Genomic DNA, 21,408 nt, shown 5'->3' with positions numbered 1-21,408 from the left:
GGTTAAGCATCCGACTTCGGCTCAGGTCATGATCTCACGGTCTGTGAGTTCGAGCCCCGCGTCGGGCTCTGTGCTGACAGCTCAGAGCCTGGAGCCTGTTTCAGATTCTGTGTCTCCCTCTCTCTCTGCCCCTCTCCTGTTCACGCTCTGTCTCAAAAATAAATAAACGTTAAAAAAAAAAAATTAAATCCCCACTGCTTGCCTTGAGCTATAAAGTCCTATATTATCTGGCCCTTTTCTCCTTCTCCAACCTCATCTCCACCACCTGCCCTGCCTTGCATCACATTACAGATACACTGACCTTCTTCCCACCCCACCGCATCCTGCCTTTTTTTTTTAGGCCTAATTATTTTGTATGCTAAAGATACAAAAAAGTACAGAGAATTTTATAGAAAACCATGTGCCTATTACCTACATCTAACACATTAATGTTTAGCCACATCTGTCCATTAAAATATGTTGTTCTCTGAATCTCTGTTAGCTGGGAAAGTGCCCAGCACATAATAGGTGCTAATCAATCAATGTTGATGTATGCAGCTTACTATGCTGATGTATGAAGTTTTAATTCATTCATTTACTGGCTGTATATTTTTTGTGTGTGAATATACCGTAATTTGTTTATCCATCTTTCTACTGTTGAACATTTAGTGTACTGTTGAACACTAATAGTGTTGCAATGAACATTGGCAACATGGTGTTTAAGAGGTCAGATTTGGTGGCTCGGGTCGGTTAAGCGTCTGACTTCAGCTCAGGTCTTGATCTCACGGTTTGTGAGTTCGAGCCTTGCGTCGGACTCTGTGCTGACAGCTCAGAGCCTGGAGCCTGTTTCGGATTCTGTATCTCCCTCTCTCTCTCTGTTGCTCCCCTGCTTGTGCTCTGTCACTCAAAAATAAATAAACATTAAAAAAAATTTTTAAGAGGTCAGATTCTATGGTAGTTTTTTTTTAAGTTTACTTATTTATTTTGAGAGAGAGCACTCAAGCTTGGGCGGGAGAGGGGCAGAGACAGAATCCCAAGCAGTCTCTATGCTGTCAGTGCAGAGCCCAATGCAGAATCCAACGCCTGGCAATCTCATGAACCATGAGATCATGACCTGAGCCAAAATCAAGAGCCAGTTGCTTAACTAGCTGAGCCACCCAGGCACCTCTAAGATATCCGTTTCTGGAGCAGACTACTTGGGATTGAATTCTGGGCACCATAATTTCCAAGTTGTGTCACTTTGGTCAAGTTACTTAAAGTCTCCATGTATGTTTCCTGAATTATAAAATGAGGGTAAAAATAGTAACTTTTCATGGTATTGTTAGTAGGATTAAATGGGTTAAAATATATAAAAAACCTTATCTCAATGAATATCAACTATTATTATTGTGAGGAATTGCTGAGTCACAGGACATGTGTATATTCAATTTTATTAAGTGATTACCAATTAATGCCTCCACCAGCAATATATAAGTTCCATATTTCTAAATCCTAAAACATGGTACTAATGGGTATAAAATTATGTGTGTGTATATATATTATATATAACATATATATTATATATATGCATATATAATATATATGCATATATTATGTATTATATGCACATATATGCATATATTATATGCATATATACGCACATATATATGCATATATAATATATATGCATATATAATATATATGTTATATATATAATATATATATAATATATATATAAATTTATTTAATCTCTACACCCAATATGGGGCTGGAACTCATGACCCTGAGATCAAAAGTCAAATGCTCTTCTGACTCATCCAGCCAGGTGCCCCATATATTGTTTTAACTTGTACCTTGCACAGTGAAGTTAAACATCTTTTCACGGGTTTATTGGCCATTCTTATTGATGTTTTGGTGAACTAGCTCTGTATATCCTTTATTTACTTTCCTACTGGATTGTTTGCTTTTTTTCCTTTTGATTTGGGGAACTTTTCGGATATTAATCTTTTGGCGGTTTTATATATTTGAACACCATCTAGTTTTTGGCTTGTCTTTGTGTTGCATCTTCTTAAACTTCTGTTGTTACAGAATTAACTAATTTTAATGCAGTCAAATCTAACAATATTTTCTCACACGGTTTGTGCTTTTTGGGTCTTATTTAAGAAATTCGTCCCTATTTTGATATCCTAAAGAAATATTTCCTGAAAAATATTTCGGGGCCTGTAATCCACCTGGGATTTATTTTTGGATATGGTTTAAAGTAGAAATCTAAATTTTTTTCCTATTGAAAAAGTTGCCTCAGCCCCATTTCCTGTAGAGGTCATCCTTTCGCTACTGACTTGTAGTGCCCATTCTTATAAAGCACCTTCCCACGGACCTAGTCTTCGTAACCTTTGCTTATTTTCTTTCCACCGGGGGATCCTTATTCTCTCTTCCTTCCGATCGCAGCTTAAGCGTCAGGCCGCTCCTATCTAGGTTATGTCTACATGTATGTCCGGCTCGGTGACCCCGTGACTCCAGAGAGTCTGGAAAGGCTGAGAGAAGTAGGTGTTTGGCCAGCTGCCGCCAGGCTGTTGCCAGGGCGGCTGTCGGGGAGGCCGCCGAGAGGAGGAGCACCCAGAAACCCAGTGACGGAATCCGGCCCGCGCCCGCGTCGCCAAGGAGTGCGTCACCACGTGTGGTCGAACGGGGGCGGGGCCAGGGCTGAATCACGTGGCTTGGTTGCCTACGCGCTGCTGGGCCGTGGGAAGATGGCGGACGGAAAGGGAGAAGCCGCCGCCGCCGCCGGGGCCGGGGCTGAGGCTCCGGCAGGAGCCGGAGCCGGGGACGGAACCGAGACTGAGTCCATGGCTCGGGGTCATCGCCCTGCATCTCCGGCTCTGGGAGCCCCGGGACTGCGACCGTGTCTGTGGCAGCTGGAGACAGAGCTGAGGGAGCAGGAGGTGTCGGAGGTCTCATCTTTGAACTACTGCCGGAGCTTCTGCCAGGTGAGGGGCTGACTGGCTGGCTGAAGGCGGCGGGGTGGGGAGGCCAGGGGAAGAGGCCTCGGATCGGTTGCCGCAGCCGGGGCTGGACTGAGAGGCGCCACCTCCGTGTCTCGCCGCGCCCCCAGGCCGGGAAGGCCCAGCTCGGGAAGCTCGACCGCTGGCCCCCCTTCACCACTGCCCGACTTTGGTCACCGCCAGGGCGGGTTGCGCTGGGCCAGACTGAGAGCCCGGAGGGCGCCGGCGGCTCCCTGGAAGGGCCGTGCCCTGTCGCCGTTGCCTGTCCCCCTGCCGGGTGGTTGGTTGGAGCGCCATTGCCTCCAGAGAGATTGATTGCTCGTTCCTGCTGGGAGATCCTTTTTTGAGTGCAGATCTCCAAACTGGAAAACCTGAGTTTTCCTGAATAATCCGGAGATATGTGTTGGGGCCAGAGACTTCTCTTTGGAGTCAACGTCATCTGGGCCCCTAAAAGGTCTGACAGTTGGCTTTGAAAGGCGTCTTGGGCTTTCTCATTAGTGATTGCGGAGCCCATTGGTTGGTTGTGTTTTTTTTTTTTTTTTTTTTTCTTATTTTATTTATTTATTTTTGAGAGGCGGGGTGGGGAGACTTTTAAGCTGTTCTTTCTCTTCTTCTGGATTCCTTTGAGGATTGTGCTATCAGCAGTGAGGCTAGGGAGCTAGTGGTGGCTATTTAGGGTCTTTGAGTGGAAGAGGATTGAGAAAGATGTGGAGTGTGGTGTCTTGGCAGTGGTATGACCATTTCTGTGCTATAGTGGGTCCTAACCTGTGGTTACGTACATATTTATTGGTATGTTTATAGTCTCCATGGTCACTTCCAGATTTTTGTCTATAAATTTAAAGATATGGCATTATTATTTCTACTTCTGCTATTCTATCGGGTTTCAGGACCAACCCTCTGCTCCTCACCTGGTGTATCTGAGAGAAGGCAAAATAATGGTAGTATGTTGGTACTTGGACTCTTGATGAGTAGTTGAGTGTGCCGAATACATTGCGCTGTTGCAAAGTTGTAATTGGGGGGAACAATTTGCTCTTAGTCCAGTGGAAAATAAAAAATTGGCTTGCTTTCTTGCTTTTCTCCTTCCTCTTTGCTGAGCAAGAGACACCTCATCTCTTTGAATGGAATTTTGTCCATGCTCATCTTTTCTATACATTGTATCATTAGCAGTTTTTATGTCTACAACCTGCAGCACTTGTCTGCACTAGGAAGTGTCCCGGTGTAATTCTTCTTTGCTTCTATGCTAGTAATGAGCATTGGTGCTTAATACATTTATTCAGCGAACTTTTACTGACTGCATTGGGTGATGCCAGGCACTTCCTCGAGTGCTGAGGAAACGTAAGACAGCACTTACCCTTGATGAGCTTACAGTTGGAAGGAGGTGGTAGACGTAACAGTATTTCCAGAACAGTTTTGGTAATGATGGAAAAGGAGGTGTTGTAGAGACAGTGGTAAGGGGATAGCCATCATGGCACATCCTAATGGAATGGAATGACAATTAACTAGTAAAAACAAATTGAAAGTTTAACTGTGGACCGTACTGTGTACTTAGAAGTAACTGGGAGAGGACTCTTTAGCTAGGGTGGTCCAGGAAGGCCCTAAGGCTGAAAGGTAAAAAATGAGTCTTGGGACTGTTGGGGGAGGGGAAGGGAGCATTTGAATGCCAAAGGTAGAGATGAGAAGGAAAATTGAAGCTTTGGGAGAATGGGAAGCTGATTGGACAGGAGTAGTGGGGAGGACGACAGGAGAAGAAATCTGGGTTTGGGGAAGTCTTCTAAGCTTGTGGTATTATCTTAGAAAGATAACAAGAATGGATGTAACTACTTAAGTTGAAGCTTGTCAGAGGATACCATGTATATATCTATATATCTATATATTTTGCTTTATGCCTAGTGCTTGCAGCCCTCATCTCATTTTAACTGAATGTTTTAATGTCTTGAGTCTTGGTGACACCTAGAAATGTAAGGGCACAGAGGAATTTAAAAAGCAAAGTACTTCTGTAATTTGTCTTTTCTGTGAAGATTTCCTTTGGCCTGAGGTTTTTCCCCAAACACTTTTTTGGACGAATAAATGTAATAAGAAAAGATGTTCCTGTAATCATGATGTGTTATAATAGGAAGCACGTTGGATTGGGAGCTAGTTGGGTCCCATTTGTGACTCTACCGCTTATTAGTTAATAACCTTGGACACACTGTGCCTATGGAATTTATTTTGTTTCCTGGCCTTTATCTCCTTATAATGCTTTATACAAACAGTAGAAGAGAAAGTTTATATACAACTCTTCACGATATTTGTCAGAATATTTTGGTCACACTTTTTCCCAGTAGTCCAGATAAAATCAACTCATGGTGCCCTTGTTCACCAAATACAGAAAAAAAATTCAACATTTTATGATGAAGGAGGAACAATTTCACCATTCAGATTTGGTTGGATAGCTCTTGGTTTCGCATTTGAAAGGCAGAATAAGATTTATTCATCCACTCTTTGTGGTGTGCCTGACATTGCACTAAGTGCTGGATATAGGAACATGCCCTCTAGGAGCACTTAATGTGTAAAGATAGGTAGTAGCATCATAAAGGCCTGATTTGTGCTCTCCGGGATACTTAACTGCCACAAAAGTATTTTCATCAGGTATTTAGTTTAGAAATCTAGAGATTTAGATGTACCAAGCACATCCCTCCTGCAACAGGCTGGGACCATATTCTCTCCAGCTCTTGCAGTACTTAAAAGAAATGGGTCTATCTTTGGAATTGCACCAAATCAAGAAATAAACCAACATATGAAAGGATAGAGTAGCTTGTCTCATTCTGGGCATGTTTTCAATTTTCAGAAGTTTGTGAAGATGATAAAAATGAAACTTGAAAAGTAATAGTTACTAAGAAAATGATACTTAGATCAACTTGTGTTCAGTGAACATTTGTACTCAATGACAATGGGATGTGGCTTTTCCCTCTTTTCCCTCAATTTCTTTTCTGAAAACACTGTCTGCCAAACAGTGTGGATGAGATTAACTCCAGAAAATAGTCTTTCTTTGTTTTGTTGAAAAATTGATGGCTATCCTCTCAAGTTTTTGCTATATTTGGGGAATCAAGATTCCTAAAGTTTTACAACTGGTAGTTCTATTTGTAATACAAATTTTGAAAGCTTTTTAAGTAACATTAACAGACTTGAAATTATTGGGTGAATGATTATACTTTGAGAATACCAGGCAAAGTAGTTTTATGAATAAATCTTGTTGATATGAAACTTTTAGGTTCTAGACTAATAGTGACTTTATAGATTTTTAAGTGTTAAAGTAAGTAAGTACTGCATATATTTCAGTTTCTCCTGGATTTGTGATTGAATGCAAAGGGTCTGCTGGCTTCACCATTTAAACTAGCTATGTGACCTTGGGTACGTTATTTTCTTTAACCCTTAGTTTTCTCATTGGTAAATGGAACAATAATAGTACTTACTATTATCTATGTAAACATATTGTTTATGGACTAAATAAGACAATCTAAAAAACAGTGTTCCTGGAATTGTCTTAGTTTTCCAGATTTCTTAGCCTTCGAATAGAAAGTCTTCACCCCCTTACCGCCAGTTTACTTTTCAGCTCTTACCTAGCCAATCCCATCACCATAATCCTACTCTTATTCAGAGGTATTTTACTTGGAGTCCTTGGACCGAAATTTCTCCAAGTGCATTATTTTGGGAAAGCTGACTTTAATTTTCATTTGATGCCTCAAGATCCAAGGTACATATTAGGCTTCGGTAAATATTTACCAATTGATTGATCTCCAGAAGGATACTTTAGCAAGATCTCAGGTCAGGTAGTCTGCCTTTGCCTTTCATTGTGCTGTTCTCTCCTTTTTTCTCTCATTTTCTATATGGCGAATTTTCCTTGTTTAGGGCCCAGTGCAAACACCGTCTCCTCTGTGAAGCTTTCTCTAATTTCTCTAGACTTCCTCTTAGATGTTTGTCTTCTTTTGATGCTTTGTACATACTTTTAACTCTTGCTTTTCTTGCTGTCACTGGCTTAGTCCAGGTTTCATAAATAATGTCCTGTTGCAACAATCTCTTCACCAAGCTCCCTTGCTTTCTGACTGACTTTATCTACACTCCATTCTGGTATTCTTTCTAACTTGTAAATATAATCTCGTTAGTCACTTTGTTCCCTGAAATTCTTCAATGGTTTCTTACCCCAAAGACAAGATAGAATTCAGACTTACCAGCCTCACCTGGCAGACAAAGCCTTTTAGAATTTGGACACTGCCCCCACTCCCCTTCCCCAGCTCCCACCTTTCCAACCTTTTTTCTTTTTTTTTTTTTTTAAATACGTTTACTACAGTATCCATCTCTAAGTCTGTCTGATTAACCTAGGGTCCTCCCTTCTCCATCTGCTTATTTATCCTTTAAGACCAGCTCAAACATTAAGTCTTTGAGAAGTGTTTTATGATTGCAGCAGACAGAATGAGGTGATTCTTCGTGTACTCCGGTAGCATCTTGTACATAATTGTGGTACCTGAATAGTTGTTTCCATGTTTGTCTCTTGTATTGGCTAGCAAACCAACAAGAGTAGAGGTCTTAGTCTTTTTTTATATACTTGGCACCTAGCAGTTAATACAATGCCTGGCACACAAAGCTAATTTGTTGAATGAATTATATTGTAGAACTTCATGATATACTGAAGAGGTTAGTACTTCAAAAGAAACACTTGATGTAAAATCTGATGTAAAAAGCAACTTTATCATAAGAAACAGGATAAAGGAACAGGATAGACACTCTTTGCTCATTTCTTGGAGGCGTACTTGTGAACTTAGCCTACATTCATACAATGTACACATTTACATGTGTGGAATGAGGAGTAGTGTTGTTGGAGGGAGAAAATTAGAGGCATTATAGCATTGAAGAAGAGTTAGCAGCCTAATAAGGCAACAGTTTGGAAATGTTGAGATGGGGAGGATCAGTTAATTCCTTGAGATTGGTGACCGTGAAAACTCTTGAGGTTTACTTCTTATTTTAAAGGATTTTTAATACATTACCTTTCTTTTTGTGCATTCTAAATAGAAACTAGATGACAGGTGGTTATAATGGCATAAACTAGCTTTGTACTGCATATGACCAAAACGTAATTATAAATGTGACTATGAAGCAGTGGGAATTTTGGATGCTGTCATTTACTTGGTACCACCCAGTCTCTTTCATACTAGTGATTTTTGTGTCTACCTGTGCTTCATGCTCTTCTGAACAATTTTAATAAAAAATCTAAGTAGAAAGCACCACTTATTTCAAGCCTGCAAAGGCATTGGTCAACTAAAGTGTGCTTTGTTTTCACTTAGTTCTAGACACCTGTCACCTCTCCCAGAGGCCTTCCTTGACTGACTTGTCTAAAACAACACTTCCCCATCATCTTCAACTCCTGAACACTGCTTTATAGTTCTCTAAATCACCGACTGCTATCTGATGTCTATGACAAATATGTCTATTTATCTGTCTCTGCACCTGGAATGTAAGCATCAAGAGGGTGTTGACTGTTTTGTTTACCCAGTGCCTAGAATTGTCCCTGGCGCTTAATGGGTACTCAGTCAATATTTGTTGATCTTTTATCTCCTTCCTTCCTTAAATCTCTGACTAGACTTCTTAAGAGTAACAAGTCTTACCTTTCTTTATTAAGAAATAGGGACATGTTTTGGTCAGCCAGTTTATGCTGCTTCCGAACAGGGATCAGGTCTTACTGTTCTTTGTATCCTAAAGAGTAGAACTAACTTTTATTTATGGTTTCTTTTTTTTTTTTTTTTTAATGTTTATTTTTGAGAGGGGGAGGGGCAGAGAGAGAGGGAGACAGAGAATCTGAAACAGGCTCCAGGCTCTGAGCTGTCAGCACAGAGCCTGACATGGGGCGCGAATTATGGACAGGACATTATGCCCTGAGCTGAAGTCGGAGCTTAACCGACTGAGCCACCCAGGTGCCCCTTATTTATGTTTTCTAAGAATTTCCCATGGTTGCTTGTATTCCACAAATATTTAAAGAGATTTTCAACAGGGTTTGCTTAGCCAGGTTGAAACATTTATTTTGGATATGGTTGATATCATACTGGAAAATTTGAACATAGATAAGGGATTGAGCAAGATTGTATACAAAAAAATAGATTCCTAAAACTTTTGTTGATCCCTAAAGCCAACATATAAACCATTACATGAAAAATTAGAGGGGTTATTTATTTATCTGTCAATCTTTCTATCTATCAACTAATCAGTCATCTTTTATGTGCCAAGCACTCAGGTAGATGGTGTTGTTTTTTATTTTCATTTTACAGATAGAAAACTGAGGCTCAGGGAAATAAACTTTCGCGGGGTCACACAGCGAGTAAGCTGTGACAGAGTCTTCAGATTCCAAAGTCCATGCTCTTTTTCCTATATCAGCATTTCCTAAACTGTTTTGTTCCATGAGTTATATGTATTAGTAAGTACTTACTGAATTAAGGATTCTATGTTCATGTAAGTTAGGATAATGTTGGGATAAATATTTTTTTATGTGTCATATATGTTAAGATGCATTGTGAACCTCCTAGAGAGACATCGTTATGCAGCATTTGCCAAACTTAGCAGGTCTGGGACCTTTAATATTTTGCTGTGTTCTAAACCTGATATCATCCCCAAATTACATGTTTTTCTTTCATTATAGTAAAGCAAAACACTATGTGGAAGAGTGGATTGCTTTATGTTTCTATATACCACTGAATTTTGATTCCCTACTTTCAGCCTAAAACATGACTGTGAGCTTTTTATGAAAAAAATTTCCCTCCAAGTTTTTGCAGGTTTTGAATTATACTTATTGTCACATATGAAAAGTACTTCAACATATTATAACTTTTGTAAATTGGAAATGAATACTATTTAGACATATCTTGAGGTCAAGGTTATTCATCTGGGTTTACCTTTATCTCTGCAGCATAGCTAGCTTGGGAACTAATGTATTTGTCTATTTCTTCTCGCTTTTGTGCTATGTCTGAATTCTTTAAATTTTTTTTTTTTTAATGCCTTTCTTGTCCTTTTTGGGAGGGATCTATTAGTTCAGCATGCTGACATTTGATTTCATAGTATTTTTACTCCCAAGGAAATAGTCAGAGTGTGTCACATTAGCCAGCACAATAATGCTTTATTAATATGGACACGTGTTAAGAATTATTACTGGGTATATTGGAATGAATGGCCTAGCTTGGGAATTGCATTTTTGTGATACATGGTTATATAAAATAGGTGTATTTTTATTCATAATTTCATTTACTTTAATTTGCTTTTTTAACATATATGCTTAGAATACATAAAGTATCTTAAAATAATAAAACTGAATATATATATGTATATATAGATAGATAGATATTTAAAGTTTTGTGACTCCTGCCTAGTATGTGCTCATTCTAAAAGCTTAAGACAAGATGTATAAGTGCAGAAAGTGAAACCGCCATGTAATCTCACTGGGAATAGCTTGGTGTATTGTTCTGATTTTTGGGAAAATATGTATATAGTATACGTGTATATATAAGGATTAAACCTAAAAAAACTATTTGAGTATAGTTGACACACAGTGTTACATTAGTTTCAGATGTACAACATAGTAATTCAGCTTCTCTATATGTTATGCTATGCTTACTACAAGTGTAGCTACCATCTGTCACCATACAATGCTATTATAGTGTCACTGAGTATATTCCCTTTACTGTGCCTTTTATTCTCATGACTTACTCATTCTATAACTGGAAGTCTGTATCTCCCATCCCCTCACCCTTTTTTTCCTTTGCCCTACCTCCCTTCCCCCTGGCAACCATCTATTTGTTCTTTGTATTTATAGGTCCAGTTCTGCTTTTTGTTTGTTCATTTGTTTTGTTTTTTAGAATCCACATATGAGTGAAATCATAAGTTAGTTTTCTTTCTCAATCTGCCCTATTTTAATTAACGTAATACCCTCTAGGTCTGTCCATGTTGCACATAGCAAGGTCTTATCCTTTTTTATGGCTGTGTAGTATTCCATTGTGTGTATGTATATGCATTTGTCTGTTAATGGCCACTTAAGTTGCTTCTATATCTTTTTTTTTTTAAATATTTATTTTTGAGAGAGAGACAGAGCATGAACAGGGGAGGGGCAGAGAGAGAGGGAGACACAAAATGTGAAGCAAGCTCTAGGCTCTGAGCTGTCAGCACAGGGCCTGATGTGGGGCTCAGACCCATGAACTGTGAGATCAAGACCTGAGCCCAAGTCGGTTGCTAAATCGACTGAGCTACCCAGGCGTCCCTGTGTCTTGGTTATTGTAAATAATGCTGCAGTAAACTTAGGAGTGTCTATCTTTTTGAGTTAATGTTTTCTCCTTAGGTAAATACCCAGAAGTGGAATTATTGGATCAAATGGTATGTCATTTTTTTTAAGATTTTTTTTTTAAGTTTATTTATCTTTGCGGCGGGGGGGGTGGTGGGGGGTTGAGGGAGAGAGAGAGAATTCCATGCGAGATCATGAGCTGAGCTGAAATCAAGAGTCAGATGCTTAACCAACTGAGCCATCCAGGTCCCCACTGGATCAAATGGTACTTCTAATTTTAGTTTTTGAGGAGCCTCCATACTGTTTTCCACAGCGGCTCTACCAATTTACATTCCCATGGTGTACAAGGGTTCCTTTTTCTCCAGCATTGATTATATCTTGTCTTTTTGGTTCTAGCCAATCTGACAGATGTAAGGTGATATCTCATTGTGGTTTTGATTAGCATTTCCCTGATGATTAGAGATGTTGAGCAATTTTTCATGTGTCTGTTGACCATCTGTAGGTTTTCTTTGGAGAAATGTCTGTTCAGGTCCTCTACCCATTTTTTATTTGGATTTGTTTGTTTTTTGGTGTTGAATTGTATAAGTTGTTTATATATTTGAGATATTAACCCCTTATCAGATATGTCATTTGCAAATATCTTCTCCCATTCAGTAGGTTGCCTTTTTGTTTTGTTGACTTATTCCTTCGAAATGCAGAAGGATGTAGTCCCAGGAGTTTACTTTTGCTTTTGTTTCCCTTGCCTTAGGAGATATATCTAGAAAAATGTTGGTGGGGCTGACGTTAGAGAAATTAATGTCTGTATTCTTTTCTAGGATTCTAGGATATTTAGGTCCTTAATCCATTTTGAGTTTATTTTTGTGTATGTTAGAGAGTGGTCCAGTTTCATTCTTTTGCATGTAGTTGTCCAGTTTTCCCAGCACCATTTACTGAAGAGACTGTCTTTTCTCCGTTGCATATTCTTGCCTCCTTTGTTATAGATTCATTGACCATATAAGCGTGCATGTATTTCTGGACTCTTTATATTGTTCCGTTGATCTGTGTGTCTGTATTTATGCCAGTATCATACTGTTTTGATCATTTCAGCTTTGTAGTATATGTTGAAATCTGGAATTATGATACCTCCACCTTTGTTTTTCTTTCTCAAGATTGCTTAAATATTGGATTTTTTAATTGTCCAAGAAATGCATGTAAAAAAAATTAGAATAATGTAAAAGAAGAGAGTAAAGGATGAAAACTGTCACATACACCCTAATACTTTAGTATTACATTTTTCTAGGTTAATAGTTTTCTTAGGTTAACAGTTTGGGAATATATACTTAGAGAATTTTTCTATATATGTATATATTTTTAGAAAAATAATGTTGAGGGGCGCCTGGGTGGCGCAGTCGGTTAAGCGTCTGACTTCAGCCAGGTCACGATCTCGTGGTCCGTGAGTTCGAGCCCCGCGTCAGGCTCTGGGCTGATGGCTCGGAGCCTGGAGCCTGTTTCCGATTCTGTGTCTCCCTCTCTCTCTGACCCTCCCCTGTTCACGCTCTGTCTCTCTCTGTCCCAAAAATAAATTAAAAAAACGTTGAAAAAAAAAAATTAAAAAAAAAAGAAAAATAATGTTGAGCTTATATATTAAAACTTAATATATTGATATTGTAGATAATCTGTCTTGTGGAATACACACGTTTGTTACTTTAAAAAATTGTATAATATTTTACTGTAAACTGCCTTGATTTTAAATATTTTTAAAAATGTTTTTCATGTTTATTTTTGAGAGAGAGAGACAAGAGTGTGAGTAGGGAAGGGTCAGGGAGAGGGAGACACAGAATCTGAAGCAGGCTCCAGGCTCTGAGCTAACAGCATGGAGTCTGACGCGGGGTTCGAATTCTCGGACTGCGAGATCATGACCTGAGCCGAAGTTGGACGCTTAACTGACTGAGCCACTCAGGTGCCCCGAAAACTGCCTTGATTTTAAATTCTGCAGGTAGCAAAACCTTCAACACTCTTAATTGAAAAAAAAATTTTTTTTACCTAGAAAAATATATATTGCTACAGAAAGGAAAAAATAAAAGCCCTTTTCTGCCTTCAGTCCCTCCAGTCACTCCCCAAAAGAGTTAAAAGTCTCTTGTGTATTCTTAAAATCTCAAATAGTCTTCTGTGATTTATATTTTAATTTAATGAGAACAATTTTCTATATTGACACACATTGAGCATGTACCATAATTAAACCGTTGTGTTCTTTTTTATTGTTATCATAAGTAAGGTTGCTGTGAATATCCTTAAACATCAAACACTAGTTATTTATACCTATAGCATAAATTCTTGGAATTGAAATTACTGTATTAAACAGAATGTTTATTTTAAATTTTGGTGGATACTAGCCTACAAAAAGTTGAGTAGCATTTGTATGTTTTTCATGTGTATTAGATATTTGAATGTTTATTTCTGTGAGGTTTGTCTTTACTATTTTTTACATAACTGTATTTTAAAGTATTCCTGGCTAAAAGTCATTAAAATTTGATTGTGTTTAATCATTGAGTATGATCATGTAATCTTAAGATCCCATGCTGCTTTGAGGTTCTCAAGAATCTGAAGCCATTGGAATGTATGATACAAATTAGTGATTGTTGCTGTGAGAAATTTGTCGGTCTACTCATTTCCAACAGACATTTATTGATGTTTATATATCAATGCTATTAGACTCTAGGAAGACTTAAGTCATAGCTGAATAACTGGAAAGGCCCTAGTGCTTTCCATTAGCTAAATTTTTCTTATATTGTTATTTTTATGTTACCAAATAAGGTGTCACTGAATGTATGTATGACCTTGGGCCAAATCAGTTTGTTTTGGGGACTTCAGATTGCTGCTCAAATCAGATGATCTTTAAGGTTTGATTCTCCTTAGAAATTATATAATTCGTTTGAAAAATGTTTGCTAAGGATTATTTTCTCAGTCATCTCCAGACTTTGGTCTTATGTATCCTTATTGAAATAAATGAATAATGTTTTATTTATGCAGTACCTATATGTTATAAGCAACCACAGAAAAACATAAAAGTGGTAAGATTTTTGAAAGTCATTTAAATAAGTGTTAGTATTATGTTTCTGCCCCCAATGGGTTATTACTTCTCTCTGTAGGGTAAATGCCTATCCCAGTGGAAACCACTCTACTGATTTGAACTGAAGTTATTTGTTTACATTAGTTATGTTTACTATCCTTATTTGGCTTCTTTCTTCAAAGTGAAATCTTGATTACAGTCTTTAAGGGTCTTGGAAAATGAAAATGTTAAATCTAGAACAAATGATCCCATAAAGTTCTAACAGTTAAGTGTGGATACGACATCAAATTTGGGCAGTCTTAATGTTTTACTATCTTATGACATGAAGAACATATCTAATAGAAAGTAGATTTGAAGTTAGGAGATTTCATTCTAACATTCTTGTGACTTTAAACTTTGCCTTGGATCTCTATTCTTGTCTCTAAAATTGGGGGTAATAGAAAGCTCCCTGATAGGTGGTTGTGAATATCAGGTGGGACAGTATAACACTGCTCTTATCATAACTTTTGGTAGCAGATAGGTACCTAGTGTATCAATTTCTTTATATCCATTTCATCACGAATAATGTTTTAAAGAAATATTTCATGTAGAGCAGCTTTCCACCATTTTCCTGTCAATGTACAGCCCATTGGGGAAAAAAAAAAGGTTTCCTAGATGTTTATAGAGCATTTGCTAATATAGTTTTAGAGAGCCTATGATGAGCTTTGTAGATTGGAAGTGTAATTTACAGTAAATTTCTTTTATGTTGAAACAATATGGATGTCCTTTGGGATCCACATATAGTGGATATAATGGATTTGACCTGTTGTAACTAACAAATCATTCTATATAAAAATTTCTTTGATTCATTTGACTACTGGTTTTAACTTGGCTTATTATTTGCCATTTAAATTATGTATTTCATTTTATTGAAATCTGTGCATATCAAAAGTGATTTGAGGGGTGCCTGGGTAGCTCCTCAGTTGGTTAAGCATCCAGGTCTTGATTTGGGCTCAGGTTGTGATCTCATGATTCTTGAGATAGAGCCCCAGGTCAGGCTCTGCGCTGGCAGCACGGAGCGTGCTTGGAATTCTCTCTCTCCCTCTGCCCCCTGCCCCCACTCGCAATCCCTCTGTGTCTGTCTGTCTGTTTCTCTCTTTCAAAATAAATAAACTTTTTTAAAAAGTGATTTGAATTTATAACACGTTGGATTTGAGTCCCTGAAAAAAGGTGGCCATGTTTTTATAAACATGTTTGAGGGAAGAATAGAAGTTATTTAGTTCAGTCCCCTTTCAGCTTAAAGCTTTTAAGGGGGAAACTCCCTCTCAGTGTAGGATGTTAGCTGAGGATAAGAATAGGTGATAATATCAATAAAATTCTGAACGTTGACATATCTATTTACCACCAAACAAAATTCATGACTAGTGTGTCATTAATCTGATGTGAACACCCTTGTAAAAAAATAAGGTTTAAGCATTTTATTTTATTTTATTTTATTTATTTATTTATTTATTTATTTATTTATTTATTTATTTTTAAGCATTTTCTTTTAAAAACTCCCAGAAGTGCAGTTCGGTCAACATTATCCTGCTCTCCTCCTTTACAAGGATTTGAATGAAGCAGTAAGAATTTGGAACCAAATCTACTTAGTTGAATCTGTTTTGTTTTTTTTTTTTTACTTTTTTTTTTTAATGTTTATTTTTGAGAGAGAGAGAGAGAGAGACAGAGCATGAGCAGGAGAGGGAAAGAGAAAGAGGGAGACACAGAATCCGAAGCAGGCTCCAGGCTCTGAGCTGTCAGCACAGAGCCAGACGCAGGGCTTGAACTCATGAACTATGAGATCATAACCTGAGCAGAAGTTGGACACTCAACCAACTGAGCCACCCAGGTACCCCAAATCTGTTTTAATGTACAATTGTTTCACTCTCTTCAAAGATATGTATCTGAGAAACTATCTTAATCAAACTTCAAAAATAATTTAGCATATCCTTTAATAATAGTGCGAAGCCTCAAAAGCAAGTAATTATAAGAATACTTGCTATATACTACTCAGTATGCTGGATTCTGATCTGCACTGATGACAAAACAGATGTGGTTCTTGCCCTCTGGGTTTATTATCTAGTGGAGAAGATAAACGTTAAACAATTTTTGTATAATGTTTGCTTATTGATACAGTAGAGCAGTAGTCAGTGTTTGATCATATATATTTATCCACCTTCCAATTAGTTTGTCCTTAGGTAAGAGGAACATAAGTGAAACAGGAACTGTTATTATTGCATAATAATTTTGAGGTCTAATATAAGTGGTTTTAAATATTTGAACATTGAATATTTGAATATTGAACATGATTTCTCTTTTCCAATTAGTATAGATTATAAAGAAACAATTTTTCATGCCACTTTTCTATAATCAGTTTCATTGATCTTGGTTGCCAAATTGAAAATTTGAAGCAAGTATATATATTTTTTTTTTTTAATTTTTTTTTTTTTAACGTTTATTTATTTTTGAGACAGAGAGAGACAGAGCATGAACGGGGGAGGGGCAGAGAGAGAGGGAGACACAGAATCCGAGACAGGCTCCAGGCTCTGAGCCATCAGCCCAGAGCCTGACGCGGGGCTCAAACTCACGGACCGTGAGATCGTGACCTGGCTGAAGTCGGACGCTTAACCGACTGAGCCACCCAGGCGCCCCAGAAGCAAGTATATTTTTAAGAAGGGAAGACTTGGGGCGCCTGGGTGGCTCAGTCGGTTGAGCGTCCGGCTTCGGCTCAGGTCATGATCTCACAGTTCGTGGGTTCGAGCCCCGCATCAGGCTCTGTGCTGACCGCTTGCTCAGAGCCTGAAGCTTGCTTCAGATTCTGTGTCTCCTACTCTCCCTGCCCCTCCCCCGTTCACGCTTTGTCTCACTCTGTTTCTCAAAAATAAATGTAAAAAAAAAAAATTAAAAAAAGAAGGGAAGACCTTACTAATTTAAGGGGGAGTAGAATGCCAGAAATCTTTTTTATTTTAGGTTTGGAAATGCCAAAAAATAAATACCCTTTGAACGTCCCAAAACCATAAGACATCTGAGCCCAGGAGATTATTATAAAGAATTAGAAAGCTTCTGTTTATGTTTATAAAGCATTTGTACCAAATTATTTATAGGGGTTATTTGGATGTGGGGAATGGGAGTAAAATTAGATGGAATACAGTTGTGATTTTTCACTTCTTTATTGCGTACAAAATTTTAATGTGGTGGGATTGTAGGTGAATTTTACCTTTTTGCTGTATTTCAGTATTTTTTCAAATAAAATTTAAACAGATGATAAGGTAGTGCTATATGTATTGATAGGAAAGGATACCCAAGATGTTCTTTTTTTAAAGAAAAGAAAATTATCTCATTATATAAAGCAGTGGTATATAGAAAAAGTTTTGAATTACTAAAATGTTATGTGTTGCATTTCAGTCAAGATTTAGTGGAACATCCATTTTTCTTGTGTTTTTATACAGTTTTTACTTAACCTGTTACCCTTTTATATCATTTTTCAAAATATTTTTTAAATGTGTATTTATTCTGAGAGAGAGAGAGCATGAGCACATGAGCAGGGTAGGGACCGAGAGAGAGGGAGAGAGAATTCCAAGCCACTTCCATGCTGTCAGCATAGACCCCAGTGCGGGGCGCAATCCCACAATCCTGGGATCATGGACTGAGCTGAAACCAAGAGTTGGGTGCTTAACCAACTGAGCTGCCCAGGTGCCCCTCTAAAATATTTTAATTTTAAGCAATTTTTACATCCAACTTGGGGCCCAAACTTAACCTGGAGATCAGCTCACCAACTGAGCCAGCCAGGTGCCCCTATCTGTTACCCTTTCAAATTAATTTTCATTTTATCCTCTGTTGTTGTTGTTGTTGTTGTTGTTGTTTGTTGTTGTTTTTGTTTTGTGTGTGTGTGTGTGTGTGTGTGTGTGTGTGTGTGTGTTTAGTATTTATCTTTGTTTCTCTCCCTTCTGTTTCCTAGCCCTTGTGTCTTTTTCTTGTTTTACTCGCTTGCTTTGGATCTGAAGGAATACCACCCTCTGGTAGCTTTCTGAGATCTCTCCTGTCTCTTGTTTGTGTTAGACTGGGTGTAGGAATCTAGGTTGAAAATCAGTTTTGCTCAGAATTTTGCAGCATATGTTAAAAACAAAATATCTCCAACATACAAAGTAGTAAAGAGTATATTAAAATGAACATGACCTAAGAAATAAAATGATAGAGACTACCTATGTACCCTTTCATAGATTCATTTGCCTCCTACCACCATCCTGATTTTGGTATTTAATCATTGTCCTGAATCTCTTTACTTAGTATTTGTGCATTTTAACACATTTATGTGTTTTCTGCTTTACTTAAATGGTGTACTATATTCTGAAGCTTTTCTTTCTTTCTTTCTTTCTTTCTTTCTTTCTTTCTTTCTTTCTTTCTTTCGAGAGAAAGAAAAAGAGAGAGGGCACAAGTGAGTGAGGGCAGAAAGAGAGAAGTGGGGCTCACCCAAAGTGGGGCTCTAGTTCACCTGAAGCAGGACTCAAACTCATGAACCGTGAGACCCAGGCCGAAGTCAGGTGCTTAACCAACTAAGCCACCCAGGTACCCTCTTCTGAAGCTTTTTAAATTCAAAATAATGGAAAAATAAAATACATGTAACAGAATGTTTCTAAGATATATCTGTACTGGCATGGATAGCTTTGGTACCTTCATTTTTCAGTGATGTATAGTATTTTATTATATAAATATAACTCATTTGTCCATTCTTTTATTAATGGACTTAGAGGCATTTGTTTTTATTTATTTATTTTTATTTTTTAATGCCTTTTTTTTTGAGAGAGAGAGCGAGCGAGCAAGCATGATTGGGGGAGGGGCAAAGAGAGAGAGGGAGACACAGAATCCAAGGCAGGCTCCAGGCTCTGAGCTGTCAGCACAGAGCTCAGCATAGTGCTGGAACTCAACAAACTGTGAGATCATGACCTGAGCCAAAGTTGGACACTTAACCAACTGAGCCACCCAGGCACCCTGAGGCATTTGTTTACATTGACTGTTGGGGTTGACATTTTCCCAATGTATCTTGATACATTGGTACAAGAATTTCTTTAGGGTATATGCTTAAAGTGGAGTTGCTGAGTTCATATATAGACCTGCCTTCAACTATAATACTGCCAAGTTATTCTCTAAAGTATTTGTAGCAATTTATGCCAGTTATTCATGTATGAAAGTTAACATTGCCCCACATTCTTGCCAGTAATTGGTGTAGTTCATTTAATTTTAGCCATTCTGGTGGGTGGACTGTGGTATCTCGTTGTGGTTTTAATTTGTTTCTTTTTTCTGTTTACTTGTAAGGAGTTAACTGTTTAGTTATATTTATTGCTATTCATATTTCCTCTTCTGTGAATTGCCTTTTCTTGTTTTTTGCTCATTTTTTAGTTGCGTTATTTGCCTTAAAATTTTTTTTAAATGTTTATTTTTGACAGAGACAGAGACAGAGACAGAGACAGAGCCTGAGTAGGGGAGGGGCAGAGAGTGAGGGAGACACAGAATCTGAAGCAGGCTCCAGGCTCCAAGCTGACAGCACATAGCCGGAGGCGGGGCTCAAACCCACGAACAAGGGAGACCACGACCTGAGCCAAAAAATTTTTTTAAGATTTTATATTTAAGTAATCTCCACACCCAATATGGGGCTCAAACTCACAACCCCAAGATCAAGAGTCACATGCTCTACCAACTGAGCTGACTGTCTTTTACTTTATAGTTTTTATGAAATTTTGTATTATGAAATATGAATCTTTTGCTGGCCATATACCTTGGAATTATCTTCTCTCCAATTTATCTTTTCATTTTTTTTATACTTATGCACAGAGGTTTTACATTTTTTACAGTAAAAATTATAAATCTGACAACTGAAACGTAAAATTTATTTAAATTATTTTTATGATTTGTGTACTTCTTGGCCCATGTCTTTTTTTTTAATTTATTTTATTTTTGGGGTGCCTAAGTGGCTCAGTTGGTTAAGCATCCAGCTCTTTTTTTTAATGTTTAGCGTGCGTGCTAAACACACACACACACACACACACACACACACACACACACAGTGGGAGAGGGGCAGAGAGAGAGGGAGACACAGAATCTGAAGCAGGCTCCAGGCTCTAGGCTCCAAGCTCCTGAGTTGTCAGCACAGAGCCTGATGTTGGGCTTGAACCCACAAACTGTGAGATCATGATCTAAGCTGAAGTCTTGATGCTTAACTGACAGAGCCGCCCAGGTGCCCTAGCGTCCAGCTCTTGAGTTTGGCTCAGGTTATGAGCTCACAGTTGTGAGATCAAGCCCCACGTTGGGCTCTGCACTGAGTGTGGAGCCTGCTTAAGATTCTCTCTCTCCCTCTGCCCTTCTCCCCTGCTTGCACTGTCTCTCTCAAAGAAATAAAAATAAGTTTTAAAAAAGATTTTTAAGTACTCTCTACACCCAACATGGGACTTGAACTCACAAACCTGAGATCAAGAGTTACATGCTCCACTGATTGAGCCAGCCAGATGCCTCCTGGGCCATATGTCTTTTTAAAAACAACTTTATTGAGGGGCACCTGGATGGCTCAGTTGGGTAAGCATCTGACTTTTTTTTTTTTTAATGTTTTTATTTATTTTTGAGACAGAGAGAGACAGCATGAGCAAGAGAGGGGCAGACAAAGAGGGAGACACAGAATCCGAAGCAGGCTCCAGGCTCTGAGCTGTCAGCACAGAGCCTGACGTGGGGCTTGAACTCACGGACCATGAGATCATGACCTGAGCTGAAGTTGGACGCCAACCGACTGAGCCACCCAGGCGCCCCGCATCTGACTCTTAATTTGGGGTCAGGTCATGATCTCATAGTTTGTGGGTTCGAGCCTCATGTTGGTCTCCATGCTATTAGCGCAGAGCACACTTGGGATTCTTTTCTCCCTGTCTCTCTGCCCATTCCCTACTCACGCTCTTTCTCTCCCTCTCAAAAATAAATAAACTTAAGAAAAACTACAATCTTTATTGAGATATAATTGATATACAGTAAATTGCTTGTTTTTAAAATGTGCAGTTTGATAAGCTTTGCCGTATCTAATGGCAAAACACCGGTGAAACCATTACTGT

At 38.4% G+C, this 21,408-nt stretch overlaps 1 protein-coding gene across 1 annotated transcript in view; it reads left to right on the top strand.

Annotated features, from left to right (window-relative positions):
- Positions 1-2,678: 2,678 nt before the first annotated feature.
- RLF (RLF zinc finger) overlaps positions 2,679-21,408 on the top strand; it is an 86,745-nt gene continuing 68,015 nt past the window's right edge. Inside the window, exon 1 of the mRNA XM_058717900.1 lies at positions 2,679-2,945. Coding sequence (XP_058573883.1) covers positions 2,709-2,945 — 237 coding nt within the window. The 5' untranslated portion in view covers positions 2,679-2,708. The remainder of the gene's footprint in view (positions 2,946-21,408) is intronic.

This window comes from Neofelis nebulosa, chromosome 2 (genome assembly GCF_028018385.1).
Source record: "Neofelis nebulosa isolate mNeoNeb1 chromosome 2, mNeoNeb1.pri, whole genome shotgun sequence".
Classification (NCBI taxonomy): Eukaryota; Metazoa; Chordata; class Mammalia; order Carnivora; family Felidae; genus Neofelis; species Neofelis nebulosa.
The sequence above is the reverse complement of the archived record's forward strand: the minus strand, read 5'-3'. Positions and strand labels throughout refer to the sequence as shown.